This window comes from Monodon monoceros, unplaced genomic scaffold (assembly GCF_005190385.1).
Source record: "Monodon monoceros isolate NGI ecotype Baffin Bay Population unplaced genomic scaffold, NGI_Narwhal_1 Super_Scaffold_13, whole genome shotgun sequence".
NCBI lineage: Eukaryota > Metazoa > Chordata > Mammalia > Artiodactyla > Monodontidae > Monodon > Monodon monoceros.
The window spans coordinates 78,492,829-78,512,340 of record NW_021703769.1 but is presented as its reverse complement, the minus strand read 5'-3'; the positions used below and the strand labels follow the sequence as shown (position 1 = coordinate 78,512,340).

Sequence of the window (19,512 nt, the reverse complement as noted above, 5' to 3'; positions counted from 1 at the left end):
GCCTGCAGATTGAAGGAGGGAGGGAGGCAGGAGGCAGTGAGCCCCTGGGTACAAGTGAGTGCTGTAGAACTTTCCCCTGCTTTCTGTGAAGAGGCCCGGGCAGGCCTCTCTGTGTCATCTCCGCAAGACGGAAGGTGGATGGCCGACCTCTCACTCGACGCGCCTGTTGTGAGTCAGCAGTTGGGAAGCCATCCGTAGAAATAATAATTATGGTGATTGTGGAGAAAGGTGGAAAACTTATTTCTTACATTCTAGGAAAATAGAAATTTTTTTTTTTAAGTCACGATGGTAGCTAAGCGAAACTGTTTCTCTGGATCAGGAGAGACTAGAAAGTGCTTGTCAGAATGAAAAGACAGATGATCACGTAGCGGCAAGACTGTGGGTGGCAGTTTTCCTTGTTTGAAATTTCTTTACTATCAGCGTTATCCTTTCGGGAGTGTTTCTAAAAATTAAAGTAGCCGTGCCTTTCGGTATGTGGAATTCAGATTTGAAAAACAGAATTCTCTTATAATGATGAGTGTTGGTAAATCAGTGGGATGAATGACTATTGGAGACGCCGGGATCTTTGACAGCCTAAAAAATCAGTGTCTGGACTTCCCTGGCGGTTCAGTGGTTAAGACTCCGCGCTTCCAACGCAGGGGACGCAGGCGGGGAGCTAGGATCCCGCATGCCGCGCAGTGTGGCCAAAAAAAAAAAAAACAGTGTCTCAGAGGAAGCACTCAGCATTGCCCCCCAAAAGGTAGGGGAGCAACGCCTCTGGCCTAGGATTTCTCCAGGATTCTGATTCCCTGCTCTCGCCGTGGCTACCACGGAATCCTTCCAAGAGGCCCCCAGACCCAGAAAGATGCTCTGTCCTTGGCGGTGGCTCCATGAGGCCTCTGCCCAAGGCAGCTCAGCGTGGTGGCAGCAGATGGCTGCAGGAAGGTAATTCTGACCCTGGGTTGGTCTGTTCCTGAATATTGGTGAGAAACACTCAGTGTCTGAGAATCCAGGCTGCCGAACTGGCCCGGCCATCGGTTCAGCCTCCCAGGTGTGGAAGGACTTTGGAAGACCCACCTTCTGTCCGCAGCCTCGGTCTGAGCAGAGATCGTGTGGGTCTGATGCAGGGCTCTGTGCTTAGTTTCCATGGCGATGAGGTGCCCCGGGGGTGGAGGGCCTCACTCAACTAAACAGCAAACTGCTGACACGGGACTCCGTTTTCCTCGCTAAGAATTCCTGTCTGCCTCTTTCTGCCCAGCCCTGTTGCCCTCAGCATCTCAATTTTCCTTAATGATTTCTGTGTCAAACTTGCCGATCAGGTTCATGATAAAGGAGAGAGAAACTGAAGTTCCCAGTGCCTCATCACTTTTTCCTCCTGGTGGTTGTAACCATTTCTGAACGTTCCTTTGATGATTCGAGACGTGGGGTGATGGCCTTGGACACTGAGGAGAATTGATGCCACTTTCAGCGAGCGACCTGCGCTGTTGAGGCCTTGATGAGGAGAACGGAGGGTTCCATACCAGTCATATGAGTAACTTAAAAAAAAACAAAAACGGTTTTTAAAGGACCGAACTTCAGATCAGTTACCTGTTCCTATATTTCCTCGTAGTCTAGTTTCACATTTTTTAAAATATAAATTTATTTATTTTTGGCAGTGTTGGCTCTTCGTTGCTGCGCGCGGGCTTTCTCTACTTGCGGCGAGCTCTTTGTTGCGGTGCGAGGGCTTCTCATTGCGGTGGCTTCCCTTGTTGCGGAGCGCGGGCTCTAGGCTCGCGGGCTTACTTGCTCTGCAGCATGTGCGGTCTTCCCGGACCAGGGCTCAAACCCGTGTCCCGGGCATTGGCAGGCAGATTCTTAACCACTGCACCACCAGGGAAGTCCCTCTATACACATGTTTCTGTTGGCTTCTTTCAAAGTCCCCAGTGTCTTGGGTTGTCGTTAATCTAATATGGCAAGACAGAGGTGCAGGTAGTCCTTTGGGATTGGTTCTCCGAGTCTCCCATTTGTTTGTCTCCCATCCCAGCTATCATGCACCCTGCGTAGCAGTAGCAGTGCTCAGGAGAAGCAAAGGAAGCGCTCAGAGAAGGAGAAAGGAGGGACCAAGTAAGGCTTGTTTTCTCTGAGTGTGGCCTGTGGTCATTGCTTATCAGTTAGGAGGGTGTTTTTTTTTTAAAGAAGAAAACCTTGAGATGTAATGAAGGTGTACGTGTGTGTATCCGTGTAGGTAGTACGTAGGTACCTAGTTAGATGTGATCTACAATTGGATTGCTTTTTTCCTTTTCATTCCTTAAAGCTCATTTCATATTCATGGTTCCTTGGTGTGATTAATCTTTTTGCCCCAAGGGAAAGAAGGAGACAAGAGACAACTCCAAAGCGGGAGAAAGAAAGGGGAAGGAGCAGATTTTTCTAAATGTGACTCAGTCACTCATCACCTTATGGAGAATTGACAGGAGTCGCCCATGCGCTCAGCTTTGTAACTTTTTACTCTGGGAGCACTTCGTTACTGTAGCTCACAAGCTTCCACGCCCAGATGGATTATTGCAAGCCATACCGACGAAAGGATGGCCCAGTCTCCTCGGATTAATTATAAAATACCCAGCTTTTTCCCAGCGTGTCAGGCAGGAACTGCGGCTTCCGGAATCTTCTCCGGCTGTGGAGAATTCCATGGCTCCTCGTCACTGTTCTCGCTCAGCCGACCACCAGTTCCCTCCTGAGAAGATAGCAGCTGCGTCCCTCTCTAACGGGGGTGGTCCCACGTGTGCCGCCTCCCTGACATGAGCGCCACGGGGCTGTATGCTGCACGTGGCCTTACGCAGCCGGAGAGTCCCGGGGCCACAGCTCCCGGTTAGGGGCAGGCCAACCTTCCTTTTTAATGTGCGGCTCTTGCCTGGTACCCATGAAATGACCAGGAGAACACGTCCACGGTTTTAGTGCTTTAAACTCAGCTTCCTTGAAGAAGCAATCCGTTCCTCAGTTTTGGTGACTAAGTCAGGGGGGGCATTTGCATAGCACATTAATAAGAAGAGGAAGGGCTGGCCGAACCCCCAGAGAATTCCGTGGCACCGGCTAAGGAGGCAGAATGCTTTGTTCAGTGCCCTGGACTAGAACTGAGTTGATTTTTTTTTCCTTTCTTTTTTTTTCTTCTCTTTCATGGAAATACGTCAGTGAAAGTAACTATTGGTGCTCTCTGAAAAGAACTCTTCTAACCGTCATTTATTTTGAATACCTGAAAAGATTTGTGTATACATAACTGATTTATACATGGCCGTAGGCAACAGATCAAAAACAAAAGAGAATTCTGGAAAGCCACGTGTGAGCTAGGAAGTGACCCCTCCTGAGCAGGTGAGCGCGCTGCTCATCATTAGTCCTGGGGCTCAGCCTCTGCCCCCCACTCACCGGCCATGAACTCGGCAGCCAGAAGAACTAAGTGCGCATTCATTTCTCTCTTTCTTGGTTGTGCCCTGCGTGACGGCATTTCAGTGTTACCAAGAGTGCCACGATAAAGGAATTGTCTGTCCTAAGATCAGAAAGGTCAGGTTTCTGGAATCAGACGCAACCTACCTTAACGTTTGTCTGTCATCTGGTACATGTGGGCGCAGGCCGGTGGGGAGGCCCGTGGTGCTGAGGGCGCCCCAGGAGGCGGCTGGGCCGTGAAGGGCGAAGGGGTCAGGGCGGAGAACATTGCAGGTGGAGAGCTCTGCGGGTGCAAACGTTCATCGATGGCTGAGGACGGGGCATGTGCGGAACCTTTGAAAAAAAGCGAAAATAGTAGAAGCCCCGACTTTAGAGGCCTTCTGTTTTTCTTTTAAAATAACAGGAGGAAAGTGGATTACGGAGGAATTTTGTCTTTTCTTCATGTAGAATAGGGTTCCTGTTGCCGCCTTAAGGCCCGTTATGATAAGAAACAAAGTATGGAGATCAGGACAGAAGGGGGGCTCCTTGCTCCTTTGAGGTGACCTCCGTCACCTGCCCCCGTGGCGGCACTGGGCCCCAGGATGCCCAGCCTGCCGCCCCGTGGGCGGCTCTTTATTGAGAGGAGGTGGGCTTCCAGAGCATGGAGAGGCAGGCTGAGGCTCAGCGCCCCCAAGAGCGGCCTCGGAGGGCAGGGCGGGGGGGCAAGGCCGTAGGGAGGTAGGACGGCTTCTGATGAGCTCCCCGGAAGCTGCGCCTCCCTGCGTTACCTCCGTGCCTGAGCTGCCTTTTCAGCTCTTCTCGCGGTTCCGGGCATTTGTGGGATTCCTTATGGCTCCTGAGCACGACCCTGAAACTGCCTCGCTGCAGCACTAACCAGGAAGGCAGAGGGAGCACGGAGAGGCCCTTTCACTCCTGGGACGCCGTGGGGTGGGGTGGGGGGCGGTGAGGGTGGTGTGGAGCCGAGCCGGCCCAGCCTGCCCTCCCCTAGAGCACACTGCACCCGCAGGCCCCGCGCAGGCATCCCTGGAGCAGCAGCCACTGAGCCAGCCAGCCCACTCGATGCTTTCGTCTCAGAGCAGCAAATGCTGGCACCACGATCCCTGGGAAAGGCCGCTTCTGCACAAATCAGCCCCCAAGGGTCTCTGTTCCTTGAGTGGGATTTGTCACTGGGTCTCTCCAAAAAAAGACGAGGGAATCAGAGTAACCCAGAGTAAGAAACTTTTATTTTTAATTATGGTTTGTGGGTTTTGGGTTTTTTTTTTTCTTTGAATAAGTAAAATGCATCATGGCTACAAAATGCAGGATTTAAGAGAACTTACACCCTTTTTCAAAAATAAGTCGCCCTCCTCCCTCATCCCCAGGCCCCCAGGTGCTCTCCCCCAAGGCCCTCCTGTTCGTTTCCTTCAGAGAGTCTCTGCATCTAGATGTTCGTTGCACACAGAAGGGAGCACACAGTGCTCAAGGTGTGCTTTGCTTTTCTTACCTGGCAATAGTCTGTAGAGACTGCCCTAGGCTGGGACATAAAGAATTTCCTCCTCTTTTCACTGCTGTAGGGAATTCCTGTATCTGGACATGCCATACTTTATTTAACCAATCACTAGTGAGAGATATTTAGATTGATTTTTTTTTTTTTTTTTTTTTTCCGCGGTACGCGGGCCTCTCACTGTTGCGGCCTCTCCCGTTGCAGAGCACGGGCTCCGGACGCAAAGCTTCAGCGGCCATGGCTCACAGGCCCAGCCGCTCCGCAGCATGTGGGATCCTCCCGGACCAGGGCACGAACCCGTGTCCCCTGCATCGGCAGGCGGACTCTCAACCACTGCGCCACCAGGGAAGCCCCCTAGATTGATTTTTAACAGCAGAACCTAAGAAACGATCCTGCGGCGAGCAGCCTTGAGCACGTGTGAGCAGCAGCAGGACGTGGTGGCTCAGAGCCAACTGCAGAGGGCTCGTCTCATCTCAGCCACTGAGCACCTGTGTGGCCTTGGGCAAATGACTCGACCTCTCTGTGTCTCAGTTTCTTCTTTAAAATAGGAAAAATAAAGTACCTATCTCCTAGACCTTCAGGAGTTTTAAATGAGTTCATGTATAAAAGCCTCCAGGGCAGTGGCTCGCACAGAGGAAGTGCTAGTTGAGTGTTTGCTTTCCTACTGCTGCCCTTGAAACCACTGCCATTATGTCATTTCGTGCGCACACAGATAGCTATAGAACAACGTACGTGCACACGTGAAATGTCAGGCTCCTGGCTTTAAAGCAGAAAGCGGGTCCAGCACTCACTCCTTGGGCGGAGACTGTCAAGGGAGAGCCTGGCTGGGTGGCAGCCGGTGCAAAGGGTCAGCTGCAGGTGACCTGCATGCAGCTCTCCAGGTTCCTGGCTTCCCTGAAATGCCGTCCATCTTTGAACATTGTCTGTCCACCTGCCATTCCATGAAGTTCACCCAAAATCTTGAGCTTCAAGAGTAAGACTACAGGGCTTCCCTGGTGGCGCAGTGGTTGAGAGTCCGCCTGCCGATGCAGGGGACACGGGTTCGTGCCCCGGTCCGGGAAGATCCCACATGCCGCGGAGCGGCTGGGCCCGTGAGCCATGGCCGCTGAGCCTGCGCATCTGGAGCCCGTGCTCCGCAACGGGAGAGGCCACAACAGTGAGAGGCCCGCGTACCATAAAAAAAAAAAAAAGAGTAAGACTACAGGTCATCGCTCAGGCCATTTGGGGCAAACTAGTGCAGAGCCAGGCCATCTCGTCTGGATACAGGGGTGACTGTGGGCACAGGTGAGCGGCAGCGCCATCCCGCTCAGCTGCTCTTGGTTGCGTGGCCTGGACCCTCGGTGCTGGCGTGCCCTAACTGCCCGTTAGGAGAAGTCCCCGGCAGGCCTTTGTCACGGGCCTCTGGACACGTGTCCTTTCTCTTCCCCGTAGACTTCCTTCGGAGAAGGGAATTTGCAGTACATTGGGGCATTCAGTCCAAGAGGCAAAAGTAGGTCACAGGTGCAAATGAGGACTTCAGTTTTCAATGGTTTGCTTCCGGGGAAGGATGAAGAAGCTTAAATGCTTAAAAATCCTCAGGTAATTTTTAAAAGGCGGTAAGAGTACAATGAAGAAACTCATATACTTGCACCTTTTATGTGCCAAGCGCAGCACTAATACCTTTGATCCCTAAGTGGATCAAAGTGGAAATGATTTATAAATAAATTTATTAAATAATAATAAAATAAAATCAGATCCAAGATGAACACTTAACAGAAAATCAGATGCCTCAGTTACCCCAAGAGGCATGCCCTTGTGTTCAGGCTGGGAGCTGGGCAGAAGGGAAGGGAACCCAGCAACAAAACAGTGGCATAGTCAGAGCCCGGTTTATGAAGTTTTGCAACAGAAAGTGTATGACCCATCTGGCCTGTGATGCGGGTCCATGCTGCTTTGAAACCCCTTCCAGGCTAGATCCAAGGAAGGTATGCGCAGGGGCCCAGGGTTCTTTCCCGTGCAAGGACAGCCCCGCCCTTCAGCTTCATGCCCTCTCCCTGCTAGTGGCCCTCAGCCAGCCCAGGACCTGGGGCCCAGCCCCCTGCTGACTGGTCCCTGGGCCAGGGTCATGCTCAGGAGTGAGAAGGGGGGTCCCAGAGAGAACGAAGCAAGCCAGGCGGCTTCCGTCACCGGCTTCATCTTGATTTTGTGTTTTGTTCTTCCCTTCGGAACTGGATTCCTAAATATAGCCCGAGTCTGAATTGGCAGATGTTGGGTTTGTCCTTTACAAGAGGGCCAAAATTAGTCTGTCATTTGGCACCTAAATAAAGCAGCCAAACTGCCTTTGTACCAACTTTGCGATGAGGAGGGACTGAAGTTGCCGCATTTCTCTCGACAAGGAAACTTTCTCGGAAGCTGGAGCGGCACCTCTGAAGCCAAGAGGCTGAGTCCAGAGGGATGCGCCTTCCTCCCGGCTAGACCCTCTCGTCTCTGAGTTACAGTCAGTGTGTTCCACGTAGTTTAAATACCTCGTGAGATTGGAAGAGGAGGATCAATACCCCACAGAAATAGCACTTGGAGAGAACAGCAGTGGTGACTTTGATTTGGGGAGGAAAAGAGCAATCTGTCCAGAGTGCCTGGAGCTGGGTGAGCAGGGGGGCTCCCCAGGGGCAGCAGAAAGATGTTATAATCAATTACCACATCATAACACTGATGTATGATAATTACTGAGTGTTTCTCCTGAGATAGCGCAGCATTTGGCTGGGATGCAGTTCTTTCATGGTCCACTGCCTGATTAATATGCAAATAATAGGCTGATTGCATGATGAATGCAGAAAATGAGTTCGCTGATAACGTGAGCACTGGAGCGGGAAGATGATAAATTACTTTTACTGACTGTCGTACATTAAGTACCCTTTCTCAACAATTTCATCACAAATTAAGTAAAGCAGTATGGAGAGATTAGGAGGATGTGTAAAATAATGTACCTTAATAGCTTTTCTTTCTTTTTTTTTTTTTATGAATTTATTTTATTTATTTGGTTTTGGCTGCATTGGGTCTTCGTTGCTGTGCGCGGGCTTTCTCTAGTTGCAGCGAGCGGGGGCTACTCTTCATCGCGGTGCACAGGTTTCTCGTTTTGGTGGCTTCTCTTGGTGCAGAGCACGGGCTCTACGTGCGCGGGCTTCAGTAGTTGTGGCTCGCGGGCTCAGTGGTTGTGGCTCGCGGGCTCTAAAGCGCAGGCTCAGTAGTTGTGGCGCACGGGCTTAGTTGCTCCGCGGCATGTGGGGTCTTCCCGGACCAGGGCTCAAACCCGTGTCCCCTGCGTTGGCAGGTGGATTCTTAACCACTGCGCCACTGGGGAAGTCCCCTTAATAGGTTTTTCTAATACCATCACATACAGCGAAAATGTCACTCGGTTCTGCTCGGCACGGCCTGGGGCCCGTGTAGGGCCAGATCAGTGCACTCAACCTGCGTGTCGTTGGGAAGCCGGGAAGCAGCAGCCACCACACCAGCTATTCAATCAGCGGAGGATTCTCTAAGGAACATGACATCACCTGCGTGCCGGGCTGCCTGGCAGGGTTATCGAGAGGGGACGGGCTGCTCTTGGGGCCAGTGCTGGAGCCTCTGCGCAGATGGGCACTTGCAAGCCTGCTGTCCACCAGGTGCCTGGAGGGAAGGAAAGTTGCTGAGCTGCAGGCCTAAAAGGCTCAGAAGTAAAACACTATTGAAAACCGCCTCTTAGCTCCTCCAAGCCTTAGAAATCTGGGGAAATGAACGCCACCGTCAGAATGGCAGTATGAGCTGCCTGCCAGAGAGAATCGCTGCCGGTGAAGGATGGGCCGGCCTGCCCAAAGCCAGAAAGGAACCCTGGAGGAAGAAAACACACGCACACGGGTGCGCGCGCACGCACACACAGTGCTTAGTCTTTGATTACAGCAGAGCAATTTAACTAGAGAGTTTGTTTTTACTCATCTCAGTAATATATATTTAGACTGTTTGTATGACATACATTTTCTCTTAATGCACAGGGACGCATTGATAAGTGTTCATACACACAGCTGGTTCGGTAATAAGGTTATTGAAGGTAATTTGAAAGCGTTATTTCTAAAGCAGTATGGATCTGTAGAAAAGCTAGGAACAGGGGGAGCACTGTGCTCCAGAGGCTGGCCCAGCGGTGTCACCAGGGTGGCCCCCGCAGCCTCGCCAGCCTGGGAGTTCACTACCAAAGTTCAATTGTAACTTAAGGAAGGTTTTTAATTTTTAACCTTCCCAAACTCTGCTTTGGACGTGCGTATTTCCTTGAGAGCCTGTAAAAGATACACAAGAAAAATCATGGAAGCCTGAGGGGCAGCAAATTTACAATCCCGAATGCCCGGCAGCGCCCACCCCTCGGGTGAGCGCTCCTGGGCTCAGGACCACGTCACCTGGGCAGCTTCCCCAGGTGCTAAGATCCTTCCCCGCCATGTGCTTTCCTGGTTCGGTTCAGGGAGAAAAGAGGAGGGTGAGAAAGCATCCCAAGAGTGAGGGAAGCGCAGGTGGCACTAGGCAGTGCCTGATGGAAGGGGCCCTGCAGACTCGAGAATCACAGCCTCACCCCCTGCCCCCCGTGCTGCGCCAGGACAGAGGCGACCTGCCAAGGACGGCCCTTCCGCCTCCTCCCTCCCTCGAGCGCCGACTTCCCGTCACGGGTTCGTCGTCCCCTCCGGTGAAACGCAACCCAAATGGAGCTCAGCCTTTTCTCCCCAGAACTGTGAAAGCACCGCCATCCCCGTGGTCACCTGAGCCAGGGCCCGGGCAGCTCACCTCGATCCCCCCTCTCCCTCTTACACCTGCCCCCTCTCTCTCTCTCACACACACACACACACACACTCACATGCACACACACTCACACTCACACGCTCACACCCACACACTTTCTGTTTTCTAAACCTCCAGAACCATCCCTCCAGATCGCATATCGGGCTGGGGCCCTCCCCTCCTTCAGCCCCTTCCCTGGGGTTAAAGTCCCGCCTTCTCAGTGTGTGACCCTGCCCCCCCCCCCCCCCCCCGCCGCCACCTCTGTCTCTTTCTTGTTCCCTCCTCCCCAGCCTCAGCTTCAGTGTCACAGTGCTGTGAGGTGCCACCACCCCCTGGACGTCCCCCTCCTAGGTCTTTGTGACAGCCAGCTGCTTAGTGATGTCCGCCTGGGTCACCACTGCGCCCCACCTCCTAGCACCCTGCCTGGCACTTAGAAGTTTCCCTTAGTGAATGAAGGTCACAGGCCCTCTCTTCAAGTGGCTTGGAAGTCAAGCTCGGGGATGTAAGCTGCCACAAGTTAAGTGCAAACCTTGCTTTTATTAAACGGGTTTTCGTTGTTGATAAGTAAACTGTTGTGGCTTTTAAGTCACTATAAGAGTTCCTTAGGCAGACTTTTTAAATGTTCACACACATACACCAGCACCTACTGTCTCCTTTTTACTATTGAAACAAAGAGTGAGTGATCTGGTAGGTTTGCTGGGATTTTCAGTGACTTGAGGCAATGCCCAGGCTGACTGAGGGCCAAAGAGTATTGCCAGCCCGGGGCCAGCAAGGAGGGCAGGCAGGGCCTGGCCGTGGGAGGGGTGGGCGCCAGTGTGTGATGCCACCTCTTTGGGATCGGGCTTTCCCCGGGCTAGGGGGAGACCCGCCCAGGCCCTTGGGGATGGGGCCCGAGGCCCCCCGTTACCCCCGCACCGGCGTCAGGCGCAGGCCCTTGGAAAGCAGGCTGTCCTGTAGTGGGGCCGCATCACGCGCTCCGACGTGCCTTAGTGTGTTGTTAGGTTACTTCTGTTCCTTCTCCATAGCAAGCGTGCAGCGGCATGGCGGGAGGGGTGTGGAAGGCCCTGCGTGTCTCCGAGGCGTCTACAAGCGTCTCCACGTATTTTCTTTCAAGCCTCTGCTGATCAGTCCAAGGACCACACATGCGCAGAAGCAAAACGCTCCGTGTTTTATGGGGTTTTTTGGATTTTTACTGAAGTGTAGTTGAATTACAACGTTGTGCTAGTTTCAGGTGTACAGCACACTGAGTCAGTTGTACATACACATACAGCCACTCTGTTTTAGATTCTTTTCCCGTATAGGCCGTTACAGAGTACTGAGTAGAGTTCTCTGTCCTTACAGTTCTCTGTCCAGCACTAGTCCTTACTAGTTTACCTACTTTATATATAGCCGTGTATATATGTCAACGCCGATCAAAAACTCCACGTTTTTCTGTTGGCCGTGCCTAATGGAGATATGTGGCTGGAGAAGTAGGATAGGGGTCCCGATGGGCGACGAGCATCTGCTCGGAGACTCGGAGGCAGGGAGCCCCCCCCCCGCCCCCCAGGAAAGGTTTGGTGCTCGGGGATGTTAGAGAGAGAGGGTCTGACGTCACCGTGTGGCACTAAAACCCAGGCGGGCAAATTAGGCAGCCGTTCACTTTCGACGCAGAGAAGCTCGTTGTTTCCAAAGAGGCCCGGCGGCCATGAACCCTCAGGTGGGGGGGGTGGGGGTGGGGGGTCTCTTCAGACAGGAACCGCGTGAGCCGTGAGCACGTCCCTGTGTTTCGGCTCGGGTTCTGTGTCCCCTCCACGATCTCCACATCTGAACTCGGCTGGGAAGCGTCCCGGGCTGGCGGTCATCCTGCGGTGGCCTCTGAAGCCGTCCTCACTGCTGAGGCCCCTCAAGCTGGGCAGGGTCCTTCCAGGCCACCAGGGCTCCCGCTGGACCGAGGACGCCAGCACCGGGCACTCCAGAACCTTCTGTAGGTCCTTGCACGGCCGTGCCGCTCGCAGCGCCGAGGCTCCCGTCTCCCCTCGGGCTCCGTCTCCGCCCTCTGCCTCCCCGGGACCCCTCTTCCTCCCTCCCTCAGTCATGTTTCCATGCGCCAGGCCGTGACCCCACTGCTCCCCCAGACTTCTTCTCTCTCCCATCTTCCATACTTGACAGTCTGTAGAGTCGCTTGGAATTTCCTGGCTTGGCGCGGGCTCAAAGCCTAAACTATGGACATAATGAAAAGCGGTGCATCAGACCAGCCGCCAGTTAAATAATGTTTGGGTTCTTGTCAGAATGTCACAGAGTACCCTGTCATTTTGTTTCAGCAACTTGTCCTTCTGAACGCGCGGTGCGCCTTATGGCATGCCAGCAGTAAAAATGTCACTTACAATAATTACTTTTTGGTGAAAATGCTTACTGACTTCCTACCTTCAAGCTGTTTTTTACACAGTGGGGAGATAATAAGAAATGACTTTATCCTGACTGCTCAAATGAACACTAAATGGCGTTTGGGTTATTATTACTGCAGATAGAGGGCTGGGTATGGAGATTTAAACAGAGGATTGGGTAAATCTGCAGAGAGATTTGTCTCTGAAAATCATGGCGGGCGCGGATTTTCAGTTGGAAATTACGGCGGGCGTGGATTTTCAGTTGGCTTCTATGAAAACCTAAGGCAGCTGTCGTTTGCCTGCTGTTTTTGGAATATAATATTTTTCATAATCCTTTCATAGTTCCTGAAAGCTCTGCGTGTTTCAGAGGGCCTTGAGTCACTATCTGTGTCTTACTGACCGGGCTACTCTTCTGCAAGGTTCGAAGCCTTCCCCCCAAAAATTCATCCACACAGATCACTTTTTAACTGCGACACCTTACTATTGCCATCAGAATTGGATAGATGGTCTGTGTAGCTGGGCTCTTAAAGCGAATCGTGCATTTTCAGTGGCCCCAGTCCCGCAGGCTGCAGACTCTTTGAGAGCGAGGTCTCTGATTTCTCTTATCCTTGGGGATTTCCCTGGTGGTCCAGTGGTTAGGACGCGGCCCCTGGTTCAGTTCCTGGTCGGGGAACTAAGATCCCACAAACCGCAAGGCACAGCCAAAGATAAAACAAAATAAAGCAAAACAAAAAGTTTTGTCTTATCCCCACTGCTGAGCAGGGTGTGCGACACAGAGCAGACGCTCTAAAAAAGTTTGCTTGGGCGAGTGAATGAATGAATGAAGGCAGAGGCAGGCTGTTGTGATACCGCAGTGACTGGCCGGTGGGGGCTTTCCACTCCTGAGCTGGTCAGATCCTCGCTCCACCCAAGTGGCCTGGGCCAAGTCACAATGCCCGTCAGAGCCTCGGTTTCCTTGCCTGGAGCGCGGGGTTTATATTTCCACCACAGGACCATCGTGAGGATCGAATGAACCAGTGTGTAAATGCCCTTAGCCCACGGCTGCATTCAGGCGAGGTTGTAAAGGTGTTTCGGTTCCCTTCCCTCATCCTAGAGGTGGGTTGGCTTCGAGGGCCTCACCATCGCATTTTTGAGGCCCGGGCACGTGGATACGTGCCTCAGCAGTGCCTGGCGCACAGTGAGTGCGCAAGAAACGTTTGCTTGAGCACTAGCTGCCGTTACAACAGGTCATAGGATAGGGTTTCTTTTATTTATTTATTTTATTTATTTATTATTGTCTGTGTTGGGTCTTCATTGCTGAGTGCGGGCTTTCTCTAGGTGCGGCGAGCGGGTGTTATACTCTTCATTGCGGTGCGCGGGCCTCTCATTCACTGCGGTGGCTTCTCTTGTTGCGGAGCATGGGCTCTAGGTGCACGGGCTCAGTAGTTGTGGCGCACGGGCTTAGTTGCTCCTCGCACGTGGGATCTTCCCGGACCAGGGATCGAACCCGTGTCCCCTGCATTGGCAGGCGGATTCTTAACCTCTGCGCCACCAGGGAAGCCCCAAGAGTAAGGTTTCTTAACATCGTCTTTCCCTCACCCCAGGATGCTCCTGCTGCAGTGCATCCCCTCTCAGAACGGCACCCCACACACCCCATAGCCCAGGCCGCAACGTGGGACACACCCCCTCTTGCTCAGCCCTCTCCCTACATCCACCCAGCCCCCAGTCGTGTTGACGCGATCTCCTAAATCCCTCCTGAACCTACATACTTCTCCCCACCCCACTGCCTGCCCTCCTCAGCCACCGTCCGCTGTCCCCGACGACCTCCTGGCCCCAGCCGTGCTGTCTGCAAGTTCATTCTCTGTACTGAAGCAACAGTGAACTTGTTTACTTTCTTACTCTTTGACGTTAGGCCTGTAATATTTCACACATGAAATTACAGAATAACCCAGCGAATGCTGATCACCCAACTTTAGCCCTAACTAAAGGGCTAAACTGAATTGGTCATTATTCAATCCTGTTTTTTTTTTTTTTTTTTTTTTTTTTTTTTGCGGTACGTGGGCCTCTCACTGTCGTGGCCTCTCCCGCTGCGGAGCACAGGCTCCGGACGCGCAGGCTCAGCGGCCACGGCTCACGGGCCCAGCCGCTCTGCGGCATGTGGGATCTTCCCGGACCGGGGCACGAACCCATGTCCCCTGCATCGGCAGGCGGACTCTCAACCACTGCGCCACCAGGGAAGCCCAATCCTGTATTTTTAAGAAATAAAACATCAGCCTCTCCCTAGTCTCATTCCTCCTAGGAGTCAGCTACCGTGCGTCCTGAATGTGCACTTTGTCTTTCCTGGACGTGATTTTATACCCGCACTACGGGTCTAACTGCCACACACAGCACATAGCGCTTGCAGGCTTTCGGCCTGTGCACCAATGTTGTCATCTGTTTCGTTCTGCGCCTTGCTTTGTGGGCTCACCATTACGCTTTCATGCTGGTCCACGTGGCTGTAGTCCTGACCCTCTTGCCGCTGTTTATAACACGTGGTATATCGTATGAACGTGCCCTGGCTCCCGACTGCCCCAAAATTAAAACAGACACCTTAACCAATTCAAAGGCCCTGCACAACCCAGCCCCTGGGGACCACCTCTCTTTGCCTCATATTCTTGCTACACTCAATTTTATTGATGACTGAAACCCACCAGGTGTCTGGAACAATCTATCTCCCTTCCTTGTCACTGCTACTCCTCCCAACTTAGCTGGCTAATTCCTGTTCATGCCTGAAGTCCCCCTGAAATGTCACCCTCCCAGGAGGTCTCTGATCCCCAGGCCACAGCAGCGTCCCCACCCCCCTGCTGTGTGCTGCGTTCACTGCCGTATTGCCACTGGCCTGACTCCACACTTAGGGAGTGAGTGAAAGGAGTACGGAATAAGCATCTTCACTCATTCTTCCTGCTGGTACTTTTGTCCTAAGTAAGTTGATAATGACGTATCGTTCACATACAGTAAAATTCACTCTGCCCGCATAGAAGCATTCTGTGCATCTCAGTAATCAAGACACAGAATAACTCCATCAGCCTCCCAAAATTCCCTCGTGCCCCTTTGTAGGCAACTCCTTCCCTTCCTCCCTGGCAACACTGATCTGTTTTCTGTCCCTGTAGTTTTACCTTTTCCAGAATGTCATCTAAATGGTATCACACAAGATGTAGCTGTTGAGTCTATCACCAGCATCTCAGTCGTGCGCCAGGAACCATGGAAGAAACAGCAATAAATCATGAGATTTACACTACGTGCAGGGGAGACTGTTTTTCTTTTTTTTGGCCGCGTTGGGTCTTCGTTGCTGCGCGCGGGCTTTCTCTACTTGTGGCGAGCGGGGGCTACTCTTCGTTGTGGTGCGTGGGCTTCTCATTGCCGTGGCTTCTCTTTGTTGCAGAGCACGGGCTCTAGGCACGTGGGCTTCAGTAGTTGTGGCTCGCGGGCTCTAGAGCGCAGGCTCAGTAGTTTTGGCGCACGGGCTTAGTTGCTCCGCGGCACGTGGGGTCTTCCGGAACCAGGGCTTGAACCCGTGTCCCCTGCATTGGCAGGCGGATTCTTAACCACTGTGCCACCAGGGAAGTCCCAGGGGGCCTTTATATAGACAAATATGTTCAATTTAGTAACTACTCTTTTTTTTTTTAACATCGAAATCAGGTTTCCTTAGCGCTGACCATGTGGCAGGTTCGTTCCTCATTGCAACCCTGTCTGCATTTTTCAGATGAGGAAACCGGGATGTTGCAGGAAGTTAGGAATCCTATTCAAGTTAGCACTGGCAGCTGGTAGAGGCAGCCCCCATCCCCAGGCTCAGTGCCTTAGTGCCAAGCCCAGGGCTCCTCCTTTTTTTCTTGTTTAAATTATTTTTAGTTACACAGAAGAGCACCAAGCCTTGTTGTTTCAAAAAGTCTTGTTTTAATCAGAGGGCTCCATTTGCTAATTTTTGGAAAAGAAAATATTTCTTCTTCTCTGTTGACCATGTTTCTTGCCCTGTCAAGATGGTGAATCATACAGGCACCTGTCCTCCTGGCATCGAGGGGCCCGGTCCCCTCACCAGGGGTCGATGGGAGCTGGTTGATGGGTCTGGTTTTGTGGTGCTTACTGGAAGTAGCTTTCTAGAGAATTGAATTACTTTCCAATATGATGTTCTGAGCCTGTGGATTCGTGGTGTGTCCAGCGAGGCCGCTCCAAAAACGTGGGCCCAATTCTGCTCTCGGTGACCTGAGACCACGGTGGCACCTGTGTCTGTTGGTGAACAATTGTCACTCATCCAGTACAGTTTAGACACAGACTCAGGGTGGAGGTGCAGATACCAGCCACCCAGTACGTTCCCAGGCCCAGTGGGGTGTTGATCTCGGCGGGGGGGCGGGGTTACCTTTGTCTGCAGTCACGGTTGGGAGCACAGAGGGACACGAGCAACGTGTGGCGAGCACCTCTGGTCGGTTCTCTCACAGGGTTTTCCTGGCAAAAATGCGTGCGAGTGTCTTGCTGCGGATGCCTGGAAGAAAGAAACATGCCTCCACTCGAGCTATTCAGGGCACCCGCCTGCGCCGGAGCCCAGAACAAAACAGGGGTGGTGCTCGGGCAGCAGTGCCGGCCGGTATGTTCTCCAGGCAGCCATGATTCTGACCTTGCTGTGGGTTAAAGGACACAAACCTGAGAAGAAATCTGTTTATCATGTGGGGAATTCATGCCATCCTTGACAGTACACAGTGAGCAAGATGAATGATCTGCCAAACTGGTCCCTCGCCTGGGTGACTCAGGGCAAGTTCACAGTGCAATTCCATTGCTGCTTCAGATTCAAAAATAACGTTTGCTGGGTTTTATATCCAGTTGTACGATGACCTGGAGGTGAGCCGAGAGGAGAAATCCGATTTGTAGGATTCAGCTTGCCTTAAGGATTTATATGGACCATTTCTGCTGTTCACGTCTGTCTCTTCCACAGCTTCACAAACCAGTGTTTTTTGGGGTTTTTTTATTTTTAACCTGATTTTCCAGGTTGAGGACACAGCGTTATGTGATGGTGGAACTCTGTCCTGGTTTAGGACGACAGATGGGTTTATCGGTTGAACTGCAGTTGTTTTATTGGGGATTTTCTCTTTCTAGGTATTTATACAAAATACCCCTTGTATCTGGAATACATTTTCCATCCTCTTGAGTTGAGAATAGGTTGTCATCCTGGATATCATACGTCCATCGAAGGACACTCCAGTTATACGATCAGTTAAAATTCAGTTGCTCCTTAGTTTTACATTTTCTTGAGTCAGGTCGCGGGTATTGGGGGTGGGGTGGTCGCCCATGTGTGCTCACACTCGCTGTGTGGCCTGGCCTCATGAGCTGTCATCTCTCTGGGGCGGTAGAGCCCTGTGACAGCGCCTGGCCTGGCGCCTCACACAGGGTGCTGGGGGATCTCCCCGTGTGCCGTGCCTGGTGGGAGCGGGGAGTGGGGGCAGAGACTGAACCCAGACTCTGGGCCAAAGGCAGGTAGGACCGCAGTGCTAGGTCACTTTGCATTTTCTCTATATTTGGAAATTAGGAAATGGCAAAAGCCCTTATTCCAGGCATCCCAAAACTAGAACGGATGTCAGGTTTTACGGGTAATGCTAACAGAGAGGCCCGAAGGGACCACTCAGCAACAGAGCACGGTGGCACTCCCTGCCGGGCACCTGCAACACGACAGCTCCTTCTTACGAAAGGAGAGCATGGAGACCTGACTGCCCACGCTGGCCCCGTCTCTTCCGGTGTTGGTGACAGCATGGCATAGACAGAGAGCTAGGCTTTCAGAAGCACATCCTGGGCTCTGGCAGAGAGCAGGGTGGGCACTCCTCTTCCATCGGTTCCCTCCAGGTAGGGCGCCATGGAGCCCTCCGGGATCACAGTGAGAACCGACCTGGGGTCCCAGCTCAGCACTAGGCGGCCGAGGACTTACGTCTCATCTTCAAGGGTCTTCGTGGCTGTGGTGACCACGCATCGTAGGCAGCCCTCATTTAAAATACTATGTCTATTCATTCTGTGCTGGAAATTATGGACAAAATAAGTATGCAAATTATAATCTAGCCAAGGTACTTCTGAATTATAGAATTAAGGGGTTCCATCGGAAGAAATCATGACAGTGAGAGCACGTGACTAATAGGACGTACTTTTTAACAGAATGCCCTTTATTGAGCCTTCAGACCTTCTCTTTAAACCCCTAGTTCTTCTTCTGTTGCTGTTTTTTATTTTTTAATGCAGAAAATGAAAGGTTAATTCTCAGCCAAAAAACTGTGAAACAATTCATTTAAATCCATAGACTGCCATACTGTCTCCTTCTTAAACAGACGTTTAATTAGTAATTCCTAGATAAGGAAAGCAGATGCACATGGTGAAAGACAGCTGTTTTCAGCCTCGGTTTTCTGTGTGCTTTGATTACAGAAAGCACTCCAAAGACCTCTGCCAGCTGCAGCCCTGCACCCGAATCACCGATGAGCTCTAGCGAATCAGTGAAGAGTTTGACTGAACTGGTCCAGCAGCCCTGTCCCCCCATTGAAACAAGTAAGGATGGCAAACCGGCAGAACCCAGCGACCCGCCCACTTCAGACTCCCAACCCACCACCCCACTGCCTCTCTCCGGGCACTCGGCTCTCAGCATTCAAGAGCTGGTGGCCATGTCTCCAGAGCTGGACACCTACGGCATAACCAAGCGGGTCAAGGAGGTGCTGACCGACAACAACCTGGGTAGGTTCCCTCCCCAACTGCTGGGTCAGGAGGTGGCAGGTCGTCTCCTGTCGGGAGTTCTCAGGAGGAGCGAGTGGAAGGGGGGCCTCAGGCTGAGCCAGCCAGAGGGTTTAAACATTCACAGGCTGCCTGTAAGAACCTAAAACGTCCTACAGTTGTGAGCAATAAGGGTTCATGAGGGTGTTAGAGGTCTAAGGTCAGTCCCAGCCCAGCCCCGCCCCACCCCTGCGCCCCAACCAGGACCTCTTGGAAGACAAGCATGCCGGCCGGAGCCAACTCAGGCCATACACTCCGACCACCGATGGGGGCATGCCCAGTGGAGCTCTGAATCCTGGGGGAGGGGGTGGGGATTGTGCAGAGCAGGGCAGAATCAGCTGGGCCCAGTAGCATCTGGATGGCGTCACGGGACAGCCCGACGGGCAGGGTTCAGATTTGCTGTGAAGGCAAATCTGTGATCTGCGGGGTGAAACTTTTCACACCAGGGAGACGACTTCCTCCTCTTTGAGCAGAAGGGGCTCCATCGCAGCGTCACCCTGGATTTAGAGATGAGAGGCCTCTTCATGGTTGCTTCAGCTGGTCTTGGCTTCTCCGGGAAAGAAGCTGCCTCCACTCCCAGGGTGTGTGAGAGGAGTAATAGACACAAAGGGGGCCAAGTTACAGATGAATTAGGCAGCTTGGTCAAGACTCAGCCATCCTCTTAACCTTTGACCTGGGATCTTGGGGTGTTCATGGGTTAGTCTCTTAAAATCATAGCAGGAGGGCTTCCCTGGTGGCGCAGTGGTTGAGAGTCCG

General features: G+C 52.4%; 1 protein-coding gene across 6 annotated transcripts in view; it reads left to right on the top strand.

The window, feature by feature from the left end:
• The window catches only part of CUX1 (cut like homeobox 1), a 372,981-nt gene that overhangs the window by 313,100 nt on the left and 40,369 nt on the right, over positions 1-19,512 (top strand). For 3 of the 6 annotated variants that reach the window (XM_029219955.1, XM_029219954.1, XM_029219957.1), the window contains exon 21: positions 18,418-18,720. The exons of the other annotated variants lie outside the window; for them this stretch is intronic. In XM_029219955.1, the coding sequence (XP_029075788.1) occupies positions 18,418-18,720 (303 nt within the window). The remainder of the gene's footprint in view (positions 1-18,417; positions 18,721-19,512) is intronic. 6 annotated transcript variants of the gene reach the window in all.